Genomic DNA, 20713 nt, shown 5'->3' with positions numbered 1-20713 from the left:
TAAATGTGTGGGGAATGCCTGTATTTTCTTTTCAGCATCTGGTGATGAAGAAATATACAGCAGAATTTTAAAAAGCACAATTATATTCTCAAAACTGAAGCCTGGGTTTCTGCACCTCTGCATAACATCTATAAAGTGAAGTTTCATATAAAGGTGGGAAGATCTGAGTTCCCCAAATTGCAATTATTCCTAAAAGCTTTGCAAATACACGATAGGGTTTGCAGATAGACAAGCTGCAATTACAGTACAACCTAGGATCTCCTCTAATTTACAGATTAACAAGCATTGTTGGACAAGTTTCATGAGAGGGCGAACGAAGGTTTTCTTCAAATACCTTTTTTCTACCTGCCAGAGCGATTTCCTTCACCACGATGTTCACGTCCAGGTCCTCGAAGACCAGCCTGCGCGCCCCGGCCGAGCGCAGGAAGCAGCGGGGACACTGGCAGTTGTCCCTCAGCCAGACGCAGGGGTAGCGGCTCTCGCTCCCGTCCTCCCACTCCACGCGGACGAAATGACCCGCATCCAAAGCTTCCACCTTCTGTATCCCTGGGTTCATGCTGAGCAGCCGGGCGCGGACCCCCGGCGCGGCGCCCCGCCAGCGATGCCGAGTGGCCCCGGCGAGGAGGCTCCTGCCCTTCTGCGCCGGCGGCAGGCAGCACGCCCTGCCTCCGGGGACTTTGGCCCTCGGCAGGACGTTAGCCACCGCCCTCCACATTTTGGCTTCTTTAATGAAATCGTCGGAGAGAGGCGGCCTTCGTGGAGTTCCTAAAACACCACGAAGAGCAGTTTGTTACTGAAGGAGTCAGTATAGCAGAAAGACCATTTTAAGATGATTCTCCCCTCCCTTCCTCCTGCCTAAACCTTTAGGAACATTCATTATCTGTCGCTTACATTTTTTGAGGCGCTGAAGGTGTATTCAGACCCATCTATTAAAAAAATCCCTTCGTTCAGCAGGGCTTCAGTTTGATTCATCATCTTGGCCATCTTTTGTTTCCGTAGTCAGTTCAATACATATCACACAAATAGTCTCTTTTAAAAAGACACCTCAAGATGAGTTCCGCAAATCAAAAGCAGGAGCTGCTACTAACCATGTTCAAAAGCTAAAGCTTTAAATTACAAACACCTTAATTCCTGCTGTGGCTACTATGGAAAAGAGAACACAGAATCCATCTCTTGTAAACATGACTTTAGCTATGGCAACAGAGTTCTGCAAGAGCTCCTTTCTCCTTTCACAGCCGGGCTGCTTTCTATAGATATACTCTTTTATTTAAAGCTAGCTGCATACTGTATTGCAGAAAGATGACGCATCCAAATCTTAAATTAGAAAAGAAGTTCTGGTCTAATGTTTTTCTTATTCAGAAAAATAGTTGGCCTCCCCCTGAAACAATAAATCATTACATATATTTTTAATAGAGTGTTTAAACCATTTCAAATATTGCATATTTATTCAGTATCTTTTTCTGTTGTTTTTGTTCTTAAGTTCACAGGGCAAAATATTGATGCCGTGCCAGGACCAAAGTCTACCCAGTTGTCTTTGCGCAGGAAAAAACTCATTGGTTTCAGTATTTTGACTCACTAAGACCTACTGGAGTTGTCAGAAGGGTTTTTTTTATTTTTTTCCTTTGCTACAAGTTAGAACTAGGTTGTACAGGACCCTTGTGTCTCCTTTTGGTTTTATTTCATTTGATTGAGTATAGCAAATGAGAATATTGATTTCTACTTTCTCTCGTTTGCGCACAGTAGTCCCATCGGAACCCAGTAATTACCAACCTTCACTTGCAATGCAGTCCAAGCCACAGCTAGTTTTGTGTGTACAGACTTAAACCTCTTTTATATCCAGATTGAATATCTTTCCTTTTTTTTATATATATGTACACAAACATACATATGTAAATATATATATGTGTACGTCTACCTTAATTCCAAAGCATTATTCAAGTAACTCAGTTTTCCTCCTAACTGTAAAAATATTTACACAGCAAGACTGGCTGCAGTCTCCTTCTGAGATTTCTTGGACAAAGTTTTATTACGTATGACTGCAAAGATGTGGTATGTTTTAGGGATTTTAACACGTGATAATTGGATACTTATTCTAATTTTCTTGAAACAAAAGACAAGTACTGGAAGACAATGAGGTTTCCAATACACCGAAACTTTAGAATTTCCAAAAAAAAAAAAAAGAGAACGACCATTTTAACATACTGTAAACTTTTGCTACATCTGTACTGGTTTCAGGGTAGTTCGCTGTTCAAGGCAGTGGATTACCTGACGGTAATGGGTCAGATCCACAAATACACTTAAGCAACCAAAATACAGTTTAGATGGAATTAGGACAATTAAGATGCAGGAGCACAAGTCACAAAACCATTGCCTAGTTGCTTAGGCAACTCAGAGGCTGTTGATACTTGACCTTCTGCATATGAAGCTATCTGAATCCCTAAAATGCTAATACTACCCATATCCAAAGTCAGCATGATGAAGGCAGAACTGAGTACCCTCACACATACCCCTTATCCAGTTTACCTAAGATTGGTGAACAGATAGCTGCACACCAGAAAACTTGTAAGGCATGATAGGGTAAGCAAGATCAGAAAATTCCTGACATCTGGACAATGCTGAAGTGTCCAGCACAAAGCACGGCACTCACACCCACTTGAATTTAAGAACACCACTAGAAAGCATATAAGCAACATAAATGGTCAGATCAATTTATTCCACCTGTCTTTCAGAGTATAAGGAACTCAAGCACAGAGCACTCTTCCCAGAACCAACTACCCAGCTCCTTTGGGGATACGGATGCTTTTCTCTGTGTACTAAATATAAGTAGGTACTCCTGTAGGTATCTGCTTAAGACAAGACCATGAGAACCAGAATTTGCTTCTGAAGTTTAAGGCCACCGGAAAGCTCCTCCGGCTTACCAGAGGGGGACAGGGGAATTTCTGACAACTGGATATACTTAATACACCCACCTAAATAGTTCATTACATAGTTTGTCCATAATGTATTTCATGCATTCATTACATCCATCCATCCAGTAGTTCATGTACTGGTTTTGTACACCATTTTCTAATCTTACTTAAGTGGCTTACCAAATAATTTAAGTATTACTCACATGCTTAGTGTCTAACCTAAGCAAAGGCTCTTCTTCTTTTAACTTTAGCATGGAGGTTATAACTACCTAGACATTGTATATGAACTTATGAACATTTTTCTTCAAAATGGCAAAACAAGGGGCAGGGAAAAATATTTAGCCTTTACTTTATGACTGTCTCTCAGGAAAGATTCGTCACTAAGTTTAAAGTCCTATGCGAAGCTTGCCAGATTCAAAGGGTTTCTAGGCATCTATTTTACCATTCAATTAAGAAATAGGAACTTGCTTCTAAGGGACTCCTCATAACACTCGTGGTAATAGAAAAACATCTCAGAATTTTCTTTTACGGCAAGAAATTGAGGTGAGTTTAATTGTCTTCCTATAACAGATGTTGCTTAACTGGTATTTGTTCACCTGGTAATAGATAACTCAGTCACACAAAATGCAGGTCAAGCAGAATCTCTTCTAAATCCATGACAGCAAGTTTTGTAAATGCTTTGGAACAAAAGGTCAATACAAAAAAACCAGATGCAACCAATCCTGCCAGACACAATTTCTAGATATAAAAAAAAAAAAAACAACTTCTGGAAGCTACTGAGGTGAGTTACATGTCATTTATGTTACAATGGCAAAGGCCATAAGCCAAATGGGAATTTGCACCTTTGCTTTGATGCGAGAAGCTTGTACAGCAGGGTTCACCTCGCCTAACTTCGGACATGTACCGTAGTGACCCACACCTGAACATCATACGCACTGTCCCTAACACTCCTAACTAACAAACAGGCACATCTGGGCCACAATTCAGCTGACCTTGTCAGAAACCTGCTTTAGGATGAGAGGAACTGAACTCTTACTTCTCTCCACTGACTACGAAAAGAGCCTCAGCAACTAGCTCCAACATGGATGTTACACCATCAGTGTTTACATTCAGCAAGACTACTTTTCATGGCATTAATTTTATGATTAACCGATGCTTCTGTTTACAGACAACCATTGCTACATACAATTCACTAAACACGATGCTGCTGGGAGAATCATGGATGGTGGCAGCCCTAAATTTTACTACCAGACAGAGAAAGCCTACACTGCTGTCAGTGGTACCCCTGTTCCACGAGACTTCAGTTTTTAGTGTCATCAGTCAAACCTATTGTTCATCACAAAGTAGTCCCTTGAAACACTCCCAGTCCTAATAGCCAGAATATGAAACAGCACCGCATGCCGCAGAGGGGAGGATCTCCTTCACAGGCTGCAGCAGGAGCCTTGGATACGTTTAGGGTAGGAAACGATTCCACTGGACACTTTTCAATATTAATAAAAATCATCATATGTAGCTTTTTTAATATGCAGATCTATTTTGTCTACTGTTACTCTGCCCCAAGACTCCAGACATATTCAGCTCTTTCATTTATGTCTATTTATTGAAGTCAATGAACTTGTACCTGCATAACACCACTGTTAATTAGGAGAGAATCGGGCCCTCCAGCCCTAGTATTATTCAGTTTGCTGGTTATGCAAGAGGAGGCTGTAAAAATTGTTATAGCAAAAAGATTTCCCTTGTGGTGAAGTTAAGCACTTACTCTTCAAATACACCGCAGTGTTTGCATTAAACTTCTGTTTCTGTGTTTGCTGTGAAGCAATTGTTTGGGTTAGCCACGTACCGAGAGAAAACTTGTAACAATAAAAGGGCTGTTTATTGTTTTCCCTGAGTTAGTAATTTAATGGTGTCATTATTAAAATGAAAACCCAGATGACAATGATTTAAAATATCTGCTACAGCATGCCCTCTAGATGTTTTTCTTCTTAGATACAAAAATTAAACAGATCTGCCAGTCTAGTTTTTGTCCCCCACACACAGCATCACAGCAGAAACTTCTCCCTTTGGTAGGATTTTTTCCAATTTGCATCAGTGGGGTGGTAGAGTATTCTGGGTCAAGTTCTCCACAGAGGCCACCCGGCATGTCTTCACCGGACTACTCCAATAAGGCATTTCACACCAACCGGGGATTTGTCATGACTTCTATTACGGTGCTCAGCCTTCCCAGCTGGGACCTCTGTGCCAGGTGAGTGTCAGGCACATCGAGCCCCCTCTTTCTCACCTGCACCGTGCAAGACCTGGATGGTCAGGCTATCCAGCTGCAGGTCATAGACGCAGCACCCAGCCACTCTGACCCTCCCAGGGACTACCAGCCTCCAGCACTCCAAACCAGCAAGGGGGAAGAGGGTAACTACCAGCTCCTGCTGGAATGACAAAGGCAGCCCGGTGCTGGCGTTCCTCCTTCCTGGAACAATGGATGACAAAAGGCATAGAGCTGGGATGAAATATTCCTCAAGTAGCACTAGCAAGCCCCTAGCTGCCACATGAACAAGAAACCCCAGTCTGATGGATCTGATGTTTCCAGGGCACTGTAAGGAAAGACATCCATAGGTTGGGTGGATTTGTCTGGAAACTGTGTGTTATTCCTGATTTCTAATTGATTTCTAAGTGATTTTTCTTTACCTTTTTCTGCACCTTGAGCACATATAGAACATTAAGGTGAGCCTGCAAATGGCAGTGAAGAACTCGGAACCGTTCATATCATCTTCGGAAAATCCTGCAATTGCACGCTTAAAAGTACCACACAGAAGCCAACTACTACCTTCCCACTCGATGACAAAGAAAACATTCTTCCCCCCTCACTAGTAAGCGTATCTATAAATGGTGTAACTGGGCAAAATGACCATTTCCATTCCTGCTCAGTGATTTGCACAACTATAACTACTGGGTTATACCGCTGTTTTCACAAAACCTTTATGTTAAGACACGATATTAAATGCTAGAGAAATATGACTTTATGTCTCAAAAAACCTGGAGTCCAAGACAGCTGAGCTGCTGGTAAGAAAAACAAATCCAAATGCCTGGTGCTGATGGTGCCAGGCCACTGCAGAAAACACATCTCTTATTCTAGGAGGTTATTGAAGATGCTTAATAGAATCAATCACACAACAGGGATTCTCTTACCGTGTTCAGTACAGTTTTTCAATTCTTGACAGAGGTTTGCCTTGTTATTTCATTTTTTTTCATTTTTACAATAAAAGTAGGATGCTAATCTCAAATTAATGGAGACTAAATTACCACCAAGAGTTCCAGGAGTTTTTATCCCCTTGCCTCCTCAAAATTTTCAGGCAGACACTTATCCCTGTGCTGCTATTCTACACTTGAAATTGCATTCTCTACTAAACTAGAAACAGAACTCACTGGTTCACCTAGAGTTAGCATGCTCATAACCGTGGTCAAATTGAAGAGCAACTGATAATGCAAAACAAATTCTCTGCACCACAGGTCTCCGTGTTTCTTGTCTCTGAACTACTGTTATCTGCATGAACCTGGAAAACACCATACGTAACTCCGCTCTCAGTTATCAGACCTCAGATTCGCATCATTTAAAACAAATACTACCAACAGCTCCTATGAGTCGCACCATCCCATGTGAACACCATCCCAGGCTCAAGGATTTTCTGTCCATGTTGTCATTATTCACTCATAATCCTCAGCAGCACGACCAGGGTCAGCCTGGATGCTGACAGGCAATTACAATTTAAGGCGATCCCCATCACCTGGAGGCCATGCTTTCAGTCTTCCCCAGTTCTCCAGTTCTCACTATTCTCTTTCTCAAAAATCTGTCTCTTTCAGTCTCCTCAAACCTCACCCCACAAGACATCATCCAGACTCCCCTGGTTGCTGACATCAGCAGTACGTTTATTAGCTTTACCTGCACAGCTGCTTAAAAGTTAATTCTGGGTAATGGTACTTTAAGACAGCTGAGCTACTTCAGATAATATGTTCTCCTCACACAAGGTTAAGAAGCTGCAGAGAAATGAAGGGTATAATTAGTGTATCATAACCAAATTTTAGCCGTGCCTTAAAACCATTTTGCTGCATCAGAAGCTGGTCAAGGTAACCAGCTCCATGTAGGATGTAGCAGAATTTAACACGGATCCATAAAAACTTAGACAACTGAAGGAAAAGCCCGAACTGGCCTCAATTTGAACTGAGGATTTCTATCTTGCAAGCATTGCCCGAGTCAAAAAATAATGCAAACTTCAGAAAAAGACTAACTCCAGACTAAATACAGCGTGCGTACCGCCTTTGGTTGCAAGGCTGAATCTTGTGAACAAGCGTCCCAAAGAGTCTGTGCAGGAAAACATTTGCCTGATGCTCTTACCTCAGATGACAACAGGCACAAAGAAGCAAATAAGTACCATAAAGGTAAAAAACCTCTGCACGTTTACATTACTTCGCGTCCACATATAACTGCGTATGAAGGCCCAGGAAGAGGTACTGCCTGAAGGATTCCCGTTTGGGGGCCAGGCTTCAGTCCCACTCCAGCTTTCAGTCTTCTAAATTAGCGTAATTAGAGTAAATGACAAAGCAGCTCATTCACGCAGGCAGCTTCTGCAGAGGAGACGGGATGCAGACGCCGTACTACACGCTTCCCTGGGAGAAGCGCGAAGGACGCGAGGCCCGCGCTCCCGCGCCCCCGCTCGCGGGTGGGGCCGGGGAGGATGTCGGGGCCGATGGCGCTGCCGGCCGCACCCGCGTTAGCGGCTCCGCCAGCGGGTGCCGCGCCCGCCCTGCGCCCCCGCTGCTCCCCAGCACCGGGCCGGGACCGCGGGCGGCGGGGGCCGCGCTCTCGCCCCCCGGCCCGGCTCCCCTTACCTGCCCGCCCGCCGCCCGGCTCCCCCCGCGGCGGGGCTCGGCGCGGCTCGGCTCGGCAGGGCAGGCCCCGGCTCGGCAGGCCCGGCCCCGGGGAGGACCCCGCCGCCGCAGCGCCCTCCCGGCGGGCAGCGCCGGGTAACGCCGGCTCGCAGCAGCCCACCCGCGCCTGCTCTTTCCCCGGGAATTCCGTTCGGGGATCTTTCATAAACTATTTAGTCCCCTGCGGAACACAGCGGAGAGAACCGGGCTCGGTCAGTTCCTCGTTACCACCGCACTGACCTTGCGCTTGACCGAGGGATGGGTTTTGAAAAGGCATTTGGCCTTGATTCGAAGATGAAGGGGTGGAAAAAGCCATCATTTCCCGTGGCTTCTTCTCCCCTGTGTGTGACAAACACTCCCCAGTCACTTCAGGCTCCCAGTTTTTGGTGGGAGAGAGATCAGACTAAGAACCCTCTTCGGACCACGGGACCAAAGCAAGGACCTAGGAAGAAACATACCACAGAGTGTCCTGGCTATCCTCACCAGGTGTGATGAGCCACATGCCCTTACAACAGAAGCAGAGAGAGAGAAAGGAAAAAAAAAAAAAAAAAAGAAAAAACCAAACTGGGGTCTTTATATACCAGATGTAGCCTACAGCAAACATCACTGAATATGAAAGATGGCCTTTACAGGCAAGATTTAATGTGACTATGGCCAAACAGAGCCTAAGTTATGGCATAAAACATCCCTGCTGTTTCAGATGGAGCGGCCCTTGCCTGTATCCTCCAAGTTAATGGTGCAGATTTGTATGAGAAGTAGTGATTCTCATACAAGGGCAGGACTAGGGAAGTGATTGTGCCCCTGTACTCAGCACTAGTGAAGCTGCACCTCGAATACTGCGGTCAGTTTTGGGCCCCTCACTACAAGAAGGACACTGAGGTGCTGAAGCGTGTCCAGAGAAGGGCAACAAGGCTGGTGAGGGGTCTGGAGAACAAGTCTGATGAGGAGCGGCTGAGGGAACTGGGGTTGTTTAGCCTGGAGAAAAGGAGGCTGAGGGGAGACCTCATCGCTCTCTACAACTACCTGGAAGGAGGTTGTAGCGAGGTGGGGGTCAGTCTCTTCTCCCAAGTAACAAGCGATAGGACGAGAGGAAATGGCCTCAAGTTGTGCCAGGGGAGGTTTAGATTCGATATTAGGAACAATTTCTTCACCAAAAGGGTTGTCAAGCATTGGAACAGGCTGCCCAGGGCAGTGGTTGAGTGACCATCCCTGGAGGTATTTAAAAGACGTGTAGATGAGGTGCTTAGGGACATGGTTTAGTGGTGGACTTGGCAGTGCTAGGTTAATGGTTGGACTTGATGATCTTAAAGGTCTTTTCCAACCTAAATGATTCTATGAGATGATTTTACTGTCAAACAAACCTTGTGAGCAGTAAGCTTCAGGCAGATGAGCTTCCTGGGAATAAATTTAAAACCAGCATTAACATACCCTCATTATTTAGTGCCCGATACCTTCTGGCTGGCAAATATGTTAATGCTGCATTTATTTGAACGGTGTGTTTCTCATGGTTGAAGGGAGGAAGGTTCTAACAGACAGAAATATGGCTTGTGTAATTGAAGGCAACGGTGGGACATAGCACCTACCAGTTTTTGGCTGGAGCGACCCATGTTGGTCTTCAAGTTTTCAGCTTGTACTGGACTGGAATCCCCACCTTCTTCAGTATGCATAAGCTGGTGGCATGTCTGACATGAAAAAGAAGAGCTGAACTAAAAAGGAAAAGGAAAACCTTTATTGTCCTCCTGATGGGAAGCTTTTCCCCAGCTGTGCAAGAGGCACCTGCTCCACTGGACACTCAGTGGCCATACTGTGGTCTGCAAAGCACCCAGAAAAGTCCTGGTGCCTCAGTATAAACAATAAAGGGAAAACCTTCAACATAAACGTTGCCTAAGCAGCACTTTTCACAGACAGTAAAGCATTCACAAAGATGAAAAGTTGGCTAGTTGGATGGAAACAAGTACATGCAGAACTGAAAATATTCAATGACTGTTTAGAGACTGTCTAAGCATTTTGGCAGTTAAAAAGGGCTAAAACTGAGTCTGTGACTTATAGGAAATTAAATATTTTTGTTGGTAGTTATCATTCAACATCTTCAATAAAAAACAATCTTCACGTGCCAAAGCAGTGCTGTAATGCACGGAGTTGTATGCATGACTTTCTTTTAAGGAAAGAGTGGTAGGAATTAGTTGCTTTCAAATTAGGTCCCAAATCCATTTTCCACCTTTCTTTCACATTTTTGCCTTGGTTTTTTTTCCCCATTTTCTCTATGGAACACACATATTCTTGGTTGTCATGGCCGTCTTCCTGGGTTTTTTTATTTTTTAATAACTAACTAATGTTATTAGTTAGTTATTAAACTAATAACTAACTAAACCCCATCCCGCTCTATTGAAATACATTATTTGAAACCAGGAGCTTGAAAATTCTAAATTATTTTCAAGATTTGATAGATTGGATGTCTGGCAGATAATTGGGATCATTTCATATATACTGTTTACAAAATATATACTGTTTACAAACCGCTTTATTTATTTATTCCAGAGTTTTAATTGCTCTTCATTACAAAAAAAGAAAAAAAAAAGGAAAGAAGAGAATTCTGTACCTGTAGATATTTTATGAAGAGTACATACCTTATTCCTTGTGTCAATCGCTAACCTGCAAGTAGTAGCTCTTAGGAAAAGGCAGTGTGAATATTCTGCCTATGCTGAACTTAGATTGTTGCTTGAGAAGCGACAGTTTTTAATTTCCTGATTCTTATGCTGTTGGCTTTGCAACCTGTTACATTAACACTAGGTTTCTCAAGTATTTTTGCTTCTTTGTTCTCTTTTAGAGCCAGTGCACACCCTGTTAAATACATACTGGCTGAAAGAAAACGTTTTATATTGTATACGTTCATAATTAATTTCTTATTTTTACTAATTAAAGGGAGAATCAAGTGAATCAATTTGTTTCAAGTGTGGAGAAACAAATCAAGTTGTGTCTAAATAATATATTTAGAGGTTTCTAATGAGTGAAATCTGTTATTAACATAAACTAAGCATATCAGCATACATAGAAATCCCCATCAGGCTGAAAAAAAAGAACCAGAAGAAATTTTATTCAGACCTTAGGAAGAAAAGCTGTACATAGACCAAGAATGGAGATTTTTTCCAAGCCAAAAGGGGAACATTTTGAAGTATTATAAGCATAATAAGGAGGGTGTGAGAACTGAAACAGTCATAAGTCTCATTCGGTAACAGGAGCACTCCAAGGTGTTTGCAAGACCGGGTCTCTATTTTTATAAGGAGCGTTACATAATACGCAAGTGGAAAAGTATCCTATCCAAGTGGAAATAAAATCAAACTGCCTTCAAGATGACATAACTCAGCAAAATATGAATCATTAGTGTTGTGCTTGTATTTGCTGAGTATCTATAAAAGAAAGAATTTTAAAAGAGGTATGTCAGAAGTGCTATATAATGAAAATCTGGACCTTATTGTGTTTTACAGTACATTTATGTGCCTTTTTACTGTCACAACACCGTTTTGCTGAATCCTGTAGTGCAAGATCAGTTCACCGATTCCCTTTGGGCTTTACTCTGTTGCTATCATTCATATGGGGAAGTACGATACCGTGGGGGTTATGCCGTAAGTTTCCATGTGACTACTAGTCCATGCAGTAAGTTACTGCCAAATGAATTTAAGGCTGGCAGCAATTGGTAGGTAAAGGGCATTGCAAAATTTAAATTCACAGGCTAACATGCAAAGAGCATAAGAAGCAGAACATCTTTAGGAAGCAAACTGATGTTCGTCCAATACATTTGTTACCCTGACATGACAGTGAAAAGCTATGAACTAGACCAGTATTCCCAGTGGAGTCGGACATACCAACAATAATGATGTTTTCCTGTTCCTGTGAGCTCCAGCTCTGCACGCGTGCTGAGGAGATATAAGCAGCAACTTAGAGCAGGCCTGAGATGTCTGTGCGGCAGGGCAGACTGAAATGTAGCTTAGAAATGCAGAGGAATTAATATTAAATTCAGTAAGACTATGTAAGTAAATAGATATTACACAGCCTGCATACGGTTGCGGAATCAGACACAACGGAAAGGTGATTAGGATAGGAGCTGTAAATCAATATATATGTAGCACAGGGGGATGCCTGGCTTTTTGAAAACCCTAATTGCCACAGAAATATAAAAGCTAGAAACAAAAACTGGGCCTGGTCGCAAATTAGCTTCTAGGGTAAATGAGCACAGGGTGAACTTCAGTTCATTCTTGATGTACACGGTCAGGTTTATTCCTCTGCGCTCATATCAGGAAAAAAACCCGAGCATGGTTTACCTCTTGTTCATTCACTCATTTTTTTCTAGGATTACTCTTCTGAAATTAGAGGATATGCAAGATACTATTTAACATTACAAACCTAATAGCATCCTGACTTGTGTGCTGACCCAGTTATGAACTAGCTTGTGTTTTGTTGTGCCTCTGTTAGAATCCAGAGTTAATAAGTATATTACTTTGTAAGAAAGCATCAAAACATAAAAATAATTTGCAAGGTATTTAACATATGCACTCATATTACTCTGAATTTTAATACAAATCTCAGTTAAATCACATTAAATTAGAAACAAGTTCACATTCGTAAAAAAGGACAAAGCCTGCTATTAAGAAAAGTTGACTGCTCTTTGTTAACCAAAGAGCTGTCAACACAGAAAGCATATGGGAAAGAATTCTTTATCATTACCCAGGTAAAGGCATAACAACCTCTTAGATAAATTTAAGTAAAAAAGCTGAGAACCTAAGACCAAAGGCCCACTGAATTAATTGTCTTGGACCTAGCACTAAACTGAAAATCTTGGTCATGTTATTTTTGACAAGAGATGATAAGTAGACAGAAAAAAACATCTTGCAGTTTGGACAGTCTGTCTATCGTAAGGTCTCTATTATTTACACTAAAACTGATTTATCTTGGTAACTCCTGTCACAGTGACATGTTTGCAGCACGGAAAAAGTATGGAAAATATGATGCAAAAACATAGGTTTTTCGGTCATCCTGCACTTGCCAATATCTAGCGCTACATAATGAATCTCTCCCTAAGGCAACCTTCTCCAAGGACTTTTTTCTCCCCCCAAAGAAAGTTCAGACACGAACAATTACTACTACATAGGCAGTTTCTAAGCACTTAAAAGAGGTATACGTACAGCCTAAGGAAGGCTGTCATCTGAGAAAATATGATACACTTGGCATTGTCTTTTCTTATGAAAGAATGTTAATGGCATGTTGGAGACCGTCAGCGATACCTCCCCAAAGTAAGGCAGTTTTCAAGGACGAATGACTCTACAAGCCATGAACGACTCTGTCCAAGCCACATCATTAAAAACGTAATAATTATGGAGACCATATGTTTTTCTTGTTACAGAATTAGTCATTAAATTCTGCCTTTTCCAATTGTAAACTGATCTTGTAGGCAAGATGACAACTTTATGAAGAAAATAAAATAAGCACAGTTATAGTCTTTTTATACATATATATTCTAATAAAAGCTTTTAAAAAGACATGTAGTGGGGTCAGTATTTTTGCCAGTTTCACATACTTCAGGAATGAAATACGGACCCACAAATTGTTCAATTTTTGCTAATGGCTCGCCAAAAATCGAAGTAATAGAAAATAAATTCCCCAATGGGCTGTAAGTAAAAATACATTTTAAAAGATAGAAAAAGGCCAGATTTTGAACATACAAGATTACTCCAGGAACGATGGCTGTCAAATACATTTCACTCAACACCACCTTCAGTGTTAGCTGAAAACTTCTTTACCAATCACAAAAGCGATATCCGAGAAGCATGAGCAAGAAGCTGGTAAAGTAGCATGAAGCCCATCTAAATAAGCAGCTACACCAACGGCAGCAGATGCACCCAATAGAATTTCTCCACAGAACACACGTTTTCTAGGTAAGACTATAACCAGAGCCGATGCTTTCTCTGTAGCTCACCGGGTTGTTTCTATTGACTAAGGCAAGTGTATTTTTTGCTCCTGAGGTACACATCTTGGCAACCTGCGTCTGAGCACGTGACAGCCTATAGCAGCAACAACTTACCTTCAGACAATTCATACACCCAGCTTGGCAAGCACAGGATTTTTGAGAGGCTTACCATGTTTTTGAAAGCTTCCCGCGACTTCTCTGTTTGTCAGGATGGTCCTGGCTAGGTCAACCTGTGAAACTTTGGAAGTTGCAATTTGGAAAGCCACAATTGCCACCACGTCCCCCCTAAATTCCTAGCCATTGACCTGTCAAAAGGCAAGCACAGGTTTTATCAGTGCTGATGTGAGACAGCACGGTTTGCTCCATATACACACGCTGAGCTTCCTCCTCTCCGTGTGTGTATCAGTAGGCGTGAGAATGTCCACAGCAGAGCACCACCTTCAAAAGTAAGCTACCTGGAGAGGAGTGGCGGTGTGTCTCTTAATGCCTTGCTTTGACTCTTGACAAGTTAAATCACGGGCTGAGTGGCAAAGAAAACTTAAGTATTAAGTAAGCTCTCTATGACTGTTCCAGCTGCATTACTTGATTTTTTTTTTTTTTCAGAAAACATTGTCGTCTGCTCTTCAGTACCATCAACTCTTTAATAAATTCAGAAAACAATATATATTTTGAAAATCTCCAGAACACCACATAAAAGGCCAAGTCAGCTTAACCTTAGTTCGAACTTCTGCATTTAAAAAAAAAAAAAAAAAAAGAAAAGAAAAAAAGAGCCAATACTGATGCAATATTTAAACACAACAGGAGGAGCTATTGGGTCAAAATAGTTGCTGAAATCATCCTTTTAAAGCTCTCTGCTTAAAAATCCTTACTGAGTTTTCAATGATAAAAAGGCCTTTACTATTTGAAATAGGCTGTCTAAAACCAGAGGATCTTCATCTCTTCTAATTAAATAAGTTTTATCAGGTAAAAAAGCAAAAGCAGAAAAAATAAGATTGAAAGAGGATTGCAATATAGTTTTCATAGTTTTTAAAGAACTATTTTGAATTTAAAACTTTAAACTGCTGGGTATCACTAAACATGCAGTTCTTGCAGGCATTGCAGATTTATAAAAGCCATTTAATGTATCAGCTCTGACTCAAAATTGATACATTTAATGGATACATTTAATAGATATATTTGCTTAGACCAGCCAAAATGATATAAATCAAATTCTAGTAGATTTAAATGTCCTAAAAGAGTTTCGTACTGGCTTCATCAAATCCACGTAAGACTGGCCCTTTTTACTAAACCTGTGAACTTACGCATAGACCAGACTCAGATGTATGCATTTTTTTTTTGAAAGGGAACATTTAAAGCCTTTTATAATCGATGTTAGAGCAGAATGCTGATTTTGTTTCAATTTCAAACATAAAAAATGTTTATACTTTGCTGAAACATAAATCAATGGACATATTTATCAAAATATTCATATTTATCATGTGAAGCATTAGTGTGGATTTTAAAGAACCATGGTTCTGTTTCATTAGGTGACAACTTACAGACAGGGGTATCGAGCGGAATGAGTTATACTGTTAATCTCCACAGGCCACATAATCTCCTGCTTTGAAAAGTAAGCGCTCTGCAAACATTTACTCTCTTAGTATGCTGCGTACGTTGGGATAGTTTGAGCTTGACTAAAATTTGTTACTGCAAGTAGAATAGCCAAGCTGCTTCAAGCATTGTTGTGGTTTAACCCAGCAGACAGCTGAACACCACACAGCCGTTCGCTCACTCCCCCCCTACCCCAGTGGGATGGGGGAGAGATTGGGGGGAAAAAAAGTAAAATTTGTGGGTTGAGATAAAGACAATAGGACAGAAAAGGAAGAGAAAATAATGATAAAAGGATATACAAAATAAGTGACGCACAATGCAATTGCTCACCACCTGCCGACCAATGCCCATCCCATCCCCGAGCAGCGGTCACCGCCCCCCGGCCAACTCCCCCCAGTTTATATACTGAGCATGACATCACATGGTATGGAATGTCCCTTGGGCCAGTTTGGGTCAGCTGTCCTGGCTGTGCCCCCTCCCAGCTTCTCGCTGGCAGGGCGTGGGAAGAGTCCTTGACTAGTGTAAGCACTGCTCAGCAACAACTAAACCATCGGTGTGTTATCAACATTATTCTCATCCTAGATCCAAAACACAGCACTGTGCCAGCTACTAGGAAGAAAATTAATTCTATCCCAGCCGAAACCAGGACAAGCATATTCAAGAAGCTGTGTTTCACATTATTACTACTACTACTACTACTACTACTATTTTTCTATTAGGATATGAATAATGCTCTCATATGGCTAAAAAACTAGCATGGCCTGCCATTTTAGTTTCTTTACTGATGTTTACAATTCATGTTATAACCAATGACTCAGAAAGTGGGTAAGCAGAGACTAAAACTCCTTTTAAGAAGCATCTGGGCACAAATGGAATGACATGACATCTTTGGCACATACTTCTAAACTGGTAAGATTCAGAGAGAAAGGAGAGACTGGATGTAAATGAAACCCTCAGGCACTTTTAGAGCTTGGTCCATCCCAGAAATGCTATATAGTTTGCTGTGACAGTGGACACACAAGACTGAGTCGGATGGCCCTTTTCACTCCTCTGTTGTTATATCTAACCCTAGTGGCAAGGAAAGTATCACAAATAAACTCATTTTTAAGAGCTAGAACCCATCATGCCTTCTCACTTGAAAACATATTTGAAAATAACACTGTATAGTTCCACTGAAGCCAATCGATGAAATGTTTCTGTTTTTTCAGGGGCCTGAAAGGCAGATCTTCAAAGCTACTGGGGATCTAAAGGTGCAAGTTGACATCTTTTAAGTATCCTGCCAGGAGCTACACCTCACTGCCTTTAGCGAAAGTGAGCTGCCTGGATGGTCCAGAGGTTCTGTAAGCACATACCTTCATCAGACATTTCCTGGTGCCTTCAGCGCTCTGGTCCCAGGTGATTTATGTTGACCCACAGCACTTCTGAGTAACTTACCAACTGGACGGTTTGCAGACCAAAGTGTAACTGAACGCGAGTAGGGTTAACAAGATCAGACCTCAAATGGGCATCAAACACCTTCTCTTCCAGTGCCATGAGGTTGCTAGTTTCTTAAAAAGGCTTACAAACTCCAAAAAATCCACCCTACGCGCCCTTCTGTACCATTGCTTTTAATGAAACTTGCTTACTTCTTATGTCTGTAAATTTTTATTTGTTTTTACTAAAAAGCAAGTTATTTCGTTTGGCAGGATCTACATACTCGCAATTTTTTGCTGCAAAGACGTATTACAACAGCATGTTTTAAATCAAGAGCGTCTCAAGCAAAACAATAAAAGAAAAAAAAATGTGCTTTAACATTGTTTTCAAATATTTATTAAAACAACATATGAACTTTTTTCATCCGAACAGTGATTCTGCCTGCAGTATCTGTAACCTAGTAGCCATATTACCCCAAATTGACAATTAAGTAGCAATGAGTCTAAAAACCCAAACAATCCTCCCCCTCCTTCCCACTAGGCACTTCTGCTATTGTCTAGGAGCACAAATAATTTTATTAATAGCTTAGCTGGCAAAAGTACAAAGGCACCAACGAGAAACGTCACTGTGCTGGCACAGACTAAACCTTTTTGTCTGCTTTAGAAACATGCCCTAAGAAACCCGGCTCTCAAATTTGGGATCTGAAACTACAACCACTGCTAGGGCTCCTTCTTCTTGCTATAAAAATCTGTGTCAGCATTCTCAGGATGCGAGCCCCTTTGGCTAGCTCTTGGGGTTATGATAGCTTAGAGTCACAGATAAGCAAGCCTGGAAGAGTACAATTCCTGCCAGAATAGTTCCCGTCTTTCAAAACACAAATGGAAATCACAGCTTTAAGTTACGTAGTAGAACAATGTTTTACGTGCGTAGAATACATACAGTTACAAAAGTTTAAGAAAGTTAATAGAGGGCCAGAGGTTTCCCCCTGAAGAAGACTAACAACAAAAGCAATTTAAGCATCTGCTTCGCGTGAGTCCGGACGTGGCTGGCGAGCGCCACGCTTTATCCACGTTTGCGGCAGGTGAGCCGCAGTAGAAAAGGCGATACATAAACCGACGACAGGGAATCGGAGACGAGAAAGCTTACTTCACTTTGTAACCAAAGATGAACAATATAACACGGGGTAATTTTTTAAATATGGGATATTAACTTAAACGTACCTCTAACCTCCCGGTTTATAGAAACGCGCTATTTGTTTAGGAAGTCAAATATAATAAATAAGTTTTTCCAGGAGGAAGGATGTATTTGCGCCAGGAGGTGCTCCTTCCAGACAGACCCCGGCGCCGCGCCCTCCGCTCGCCCAAGGGCACCTCCCGGGGGGCTGGCGGCGGGGCTGAGGCCGCCGTCTGAAGCCCCTCGCCCCCGGCGGGGCGGGGGGGGGCCGGGTCCGGCCGGGGGGGTTGCCCCGGCTCAGGCGTGGAGATAGTCGTTCTTGAGGCGGCTGAGGCGGGCGCCGTGGCTGCGGACGGTGAGGGCGAGGAGGTCGTGCTTGTCCCGCAGCCCGCTGGAGATGTGGCGGGTCTCCCGGAGCAGGGCGCGGGCGTGCAGCAGCAGCCCCAGGAAGCTGTCGCCCAGGCGGGCCTCCTCCCGGCCCCCCTGCTCCTGCCCCTGACGGAACTTGCCCTCCAGCTCGCTCAGCGACCGGTCCGAGCTGGAGTAGGCGTCGCTGATCTGGGCGGACTCGCGGCGCAGGTAGGTGCTGTAGCTCTCCTCCCCGTCCAGGTCGTAGGAGATGCTCTTGCCGATGCCCTCCAGCACCCGGCCCGCGTCCTCCACCTGCCGGCCCAGCACCGTCAGCTCCTCCCGCAGGCTGAGCCCGCCGCCGCCCGCCGCCGCGCCGCACCGCCGCTGCTCGCTCACCCTGAAGAGCAGCTGGCACCGCTCGGGGTCGTCGTTCTCCTCGTAGTCCCCGTCGGGGACGAAGTAGTGGTGCAGGGTCCCGTTGGACATCTCCGGGTACAGCGGGCCCTCGAAGTACCCGCGGCAGAGGCTGCAGAGGCAGCCCAGCCACAGCAGGCGCAGCGCTGCCGGCATGCTGCGGCCGGCGGCGGGCAGCCTAGGGGCGGGCGGCGCCGCGCTGCCCCCGGCCGCGCCGCCCACGCCCCATGGGGCTCCCCGGCCCCCGCCGCTGCCGCCCCGCGGGCACGGCCGGCTCCGCTGCGGGCCGGGCCGGGCCGGGCCGGGTAGCGCGGGCGGCGGCGCGGAGGCCTGGCGGCGCTCTAGGGCCGGGTGTCGGCGCACCGCCTTTAAAAGCCGGGCAGCCCGCGCGGAGGAGGAAGCGGCCCCTGCGCGGCGCCGCGCCGGGCTGGGCCGGGCGAGGCCGGGCCGGGCCGGGCCGCCCCCCGCCCCGGGCATCGGCCGCCGGGCCCCGGCGGGCACCGCCCCCGGGCATCGCCCCCCTCGGGGGTTGTCCCACGCGGGGAGGGGAGGGAGACACGTACACCTTTCTCCCCTTATTAAGCAAAAAACCCCCGAACCTGCAATTGCTCAGCTTTTCTCATTTTCCCATTAGAAATGACTACTTTGCCAACAGTCTGATTTTCACAGCAGCTCCGCGGGGCGGAGGGACCTGGCAAAGCTGCAAACATGTTTGGTCGCTCAGGCCGCGTGGTTTGTCGCTGATTAAAAACTTGAAAGGGGAAAAGATGCAGGTTCAAGAATAAGGTGCAATGCAATAAACCTTGATAGGGTAAAGATGGGGAAATGAAGTGCAAAATCTGTTCTTAAATAAAATTTCAGATGTGTTTGAGGAAAATCCAAATACAGTTCGTCCTGCGGGGCTGACTATGTAAAATTTTAAGGGTTTCTCTTTCATGAAACAATATTCCACATTAATCCAGTAGCTGGATTACAGCAGGGTCAAACCTTGCACGTAACTAGTATAAATCTGTCTTTACTATTTTTGAGTTGTTAAATCAAGGCGAGATCACAAAAAGAAAGGGTCTGTAAAGTTGCCAGCTCCTTTGACATCATCTTTCCTCTTCCATAGAAAAAAATCACCAGCTAGCAGAGATTATACCAAATCCTGCAGTCATCCAGAGTTAAAACTCCCACTGCTGTTTGTGAGGGCTTTGCATGCAAAAATACTTATATCGCCTCTTTAATGTAAATATTTTAAGTATCATCCTGATACTTTCTGCATGTTGTAAATAACCATGATGCTTACAGTTAACTTGATTGGGAAATAGGCCAGCTCTCTGCTTTTTTCACTATTATGCTGGGCATTGTAGGTTAGAGCCTTGTGGGGCTCAGGGGACTTTGGCTCTACCATTTCTTACGCTGCCATGACTTTAGACACCTACGTTTCAAATGCAGAGTCTTGAGCCCCTTCCCTCACAGCGGCTTCACTCTGTAATCACAAGCTATCCTGTTTCTGGGCACAAGTGAAGCAAATAGCTGCTGTAGAGACCAGCTGCTCTTCTCGAGCTCAAGCGTGCTGAGCTCCACAAGCTGCTCCTTTCTTTGCTTCCAGTTCCTTGAGAGGCTCCAGCAAGGCCCCTATTCTCCACGTATCTGGCTTTGGTGGCTGGCTGCTGATTCTGTTCCCAGGTGCCCCTGCTACCAGTGGGTAGGTCAGTGGGAGCTCAGTAATGGGCTTAACTACGTGGCCAGGCCCTTTACGGTACGACACAGCAGCACTGAATGCAAGTTCTCACTGGCAGTGTGGCCTTTAATACTTAATGATAACCTGCGCTATCGACGTTCCTGAGTATTGACTTTAGAGCCTACTGAAATGCTTTACGTAAGCGCAGAAGGTCACGAGAGACTAACAAACACCAAGAAACAAGAGCAAAAAATAAACCAAGCAGTCAGCCAACCAAGAAAAATCTAACCCAGAGACAGCAAGGGTAATAGCTGAACC

General features: G+C 44.0%; 2 protein-coding genes across 3 annotated transcripts in view; both read right to left on the bottom strand.

Annotated features, from left to right (window-relative positions):
• Window positions 1-7838, bottom strand: part of BBOX1 (gamma-butyrobetaine hydroxylase 1) — a 45773-nt gene extending 37935 nt beyond the window's left edge. The window contains exons 1-2 of the mRNA XM_076343855.1: window positions 7788-7838; window positions 335-765 (exon numbers count right to left, since the gene is read on the bottom strand). Coding sequence (XP_076199970.1) covers window positions 335-715 — 381 coding nt within the window. The 5' untranslated portion in view covers window positions 716-765; window positions 7788-7838. The remainder of the gene's footprint in view (window positions 1-334; window positions 766-7787) is intronic.
• A 9161-nt stretch (window positions 7839-16999) lies between these two features.
• FIBIN (fin bud initiation factor homolog) lies at window positions 17000-18912 on the bottom strand. 2 transcript variants are annotated; one of them, XM_076343854.1, is made up of 2 exons: window positions 18712-18912; window positions 17000-18627 (listed from the first exon to the last, which is right to left on the bottom strand). In XM_076343854.1, exons 1-2 carry the CDS (start codon window positions 18883-18885, stop codon window positions 18262-18264), a joined length of 540 nt encoding a protein of 179 aa, XP_076199969.1. In that variant the 5' UTR covers window positions 18886-18912; the 3' UTR covers window positions 17000-18261. The 2 variants fall into 2 exon arrangements, with proteins under 2 accessions (XP_076199969.1, XP_076199967.1); XM_076343852.1 differs by having other exon boundaries at window positions 17000-18912.
• Between the last annotated feature and the right edge of the window lie 1801 nt (window positions 18913-20713).

Source organism: Aptenodytes patagonicus, chromosome 7 (assembly GCF_965638725.1).
Source record: "Aptenodytes patagonicus chromosome 7, bAptPat1.pri.cur, whole genome shotgun sequence".
NCBI lineage: Eukaryota > Metazoa > Chordata > Aves > Sphenisciformes > Spheniscidae > Aptenodytes > Aptenodytes patagonicus.
The sequence above is the reverse complement of the archived record's forward strand: the minus strand, read 5'-3'. Positions and strand labels throughout refer to the sequence as shown.

What these genes read in the sequence shown, in the direction of transcription:
- FIBIN (XM_076343852.1), bottom strand. Translation starts at nt 18,885, where the DNA reads ATGCCGGCAGCGCTGCGCCTGCTGTGGCTGGGCTGCCTCTGCAGCCTC.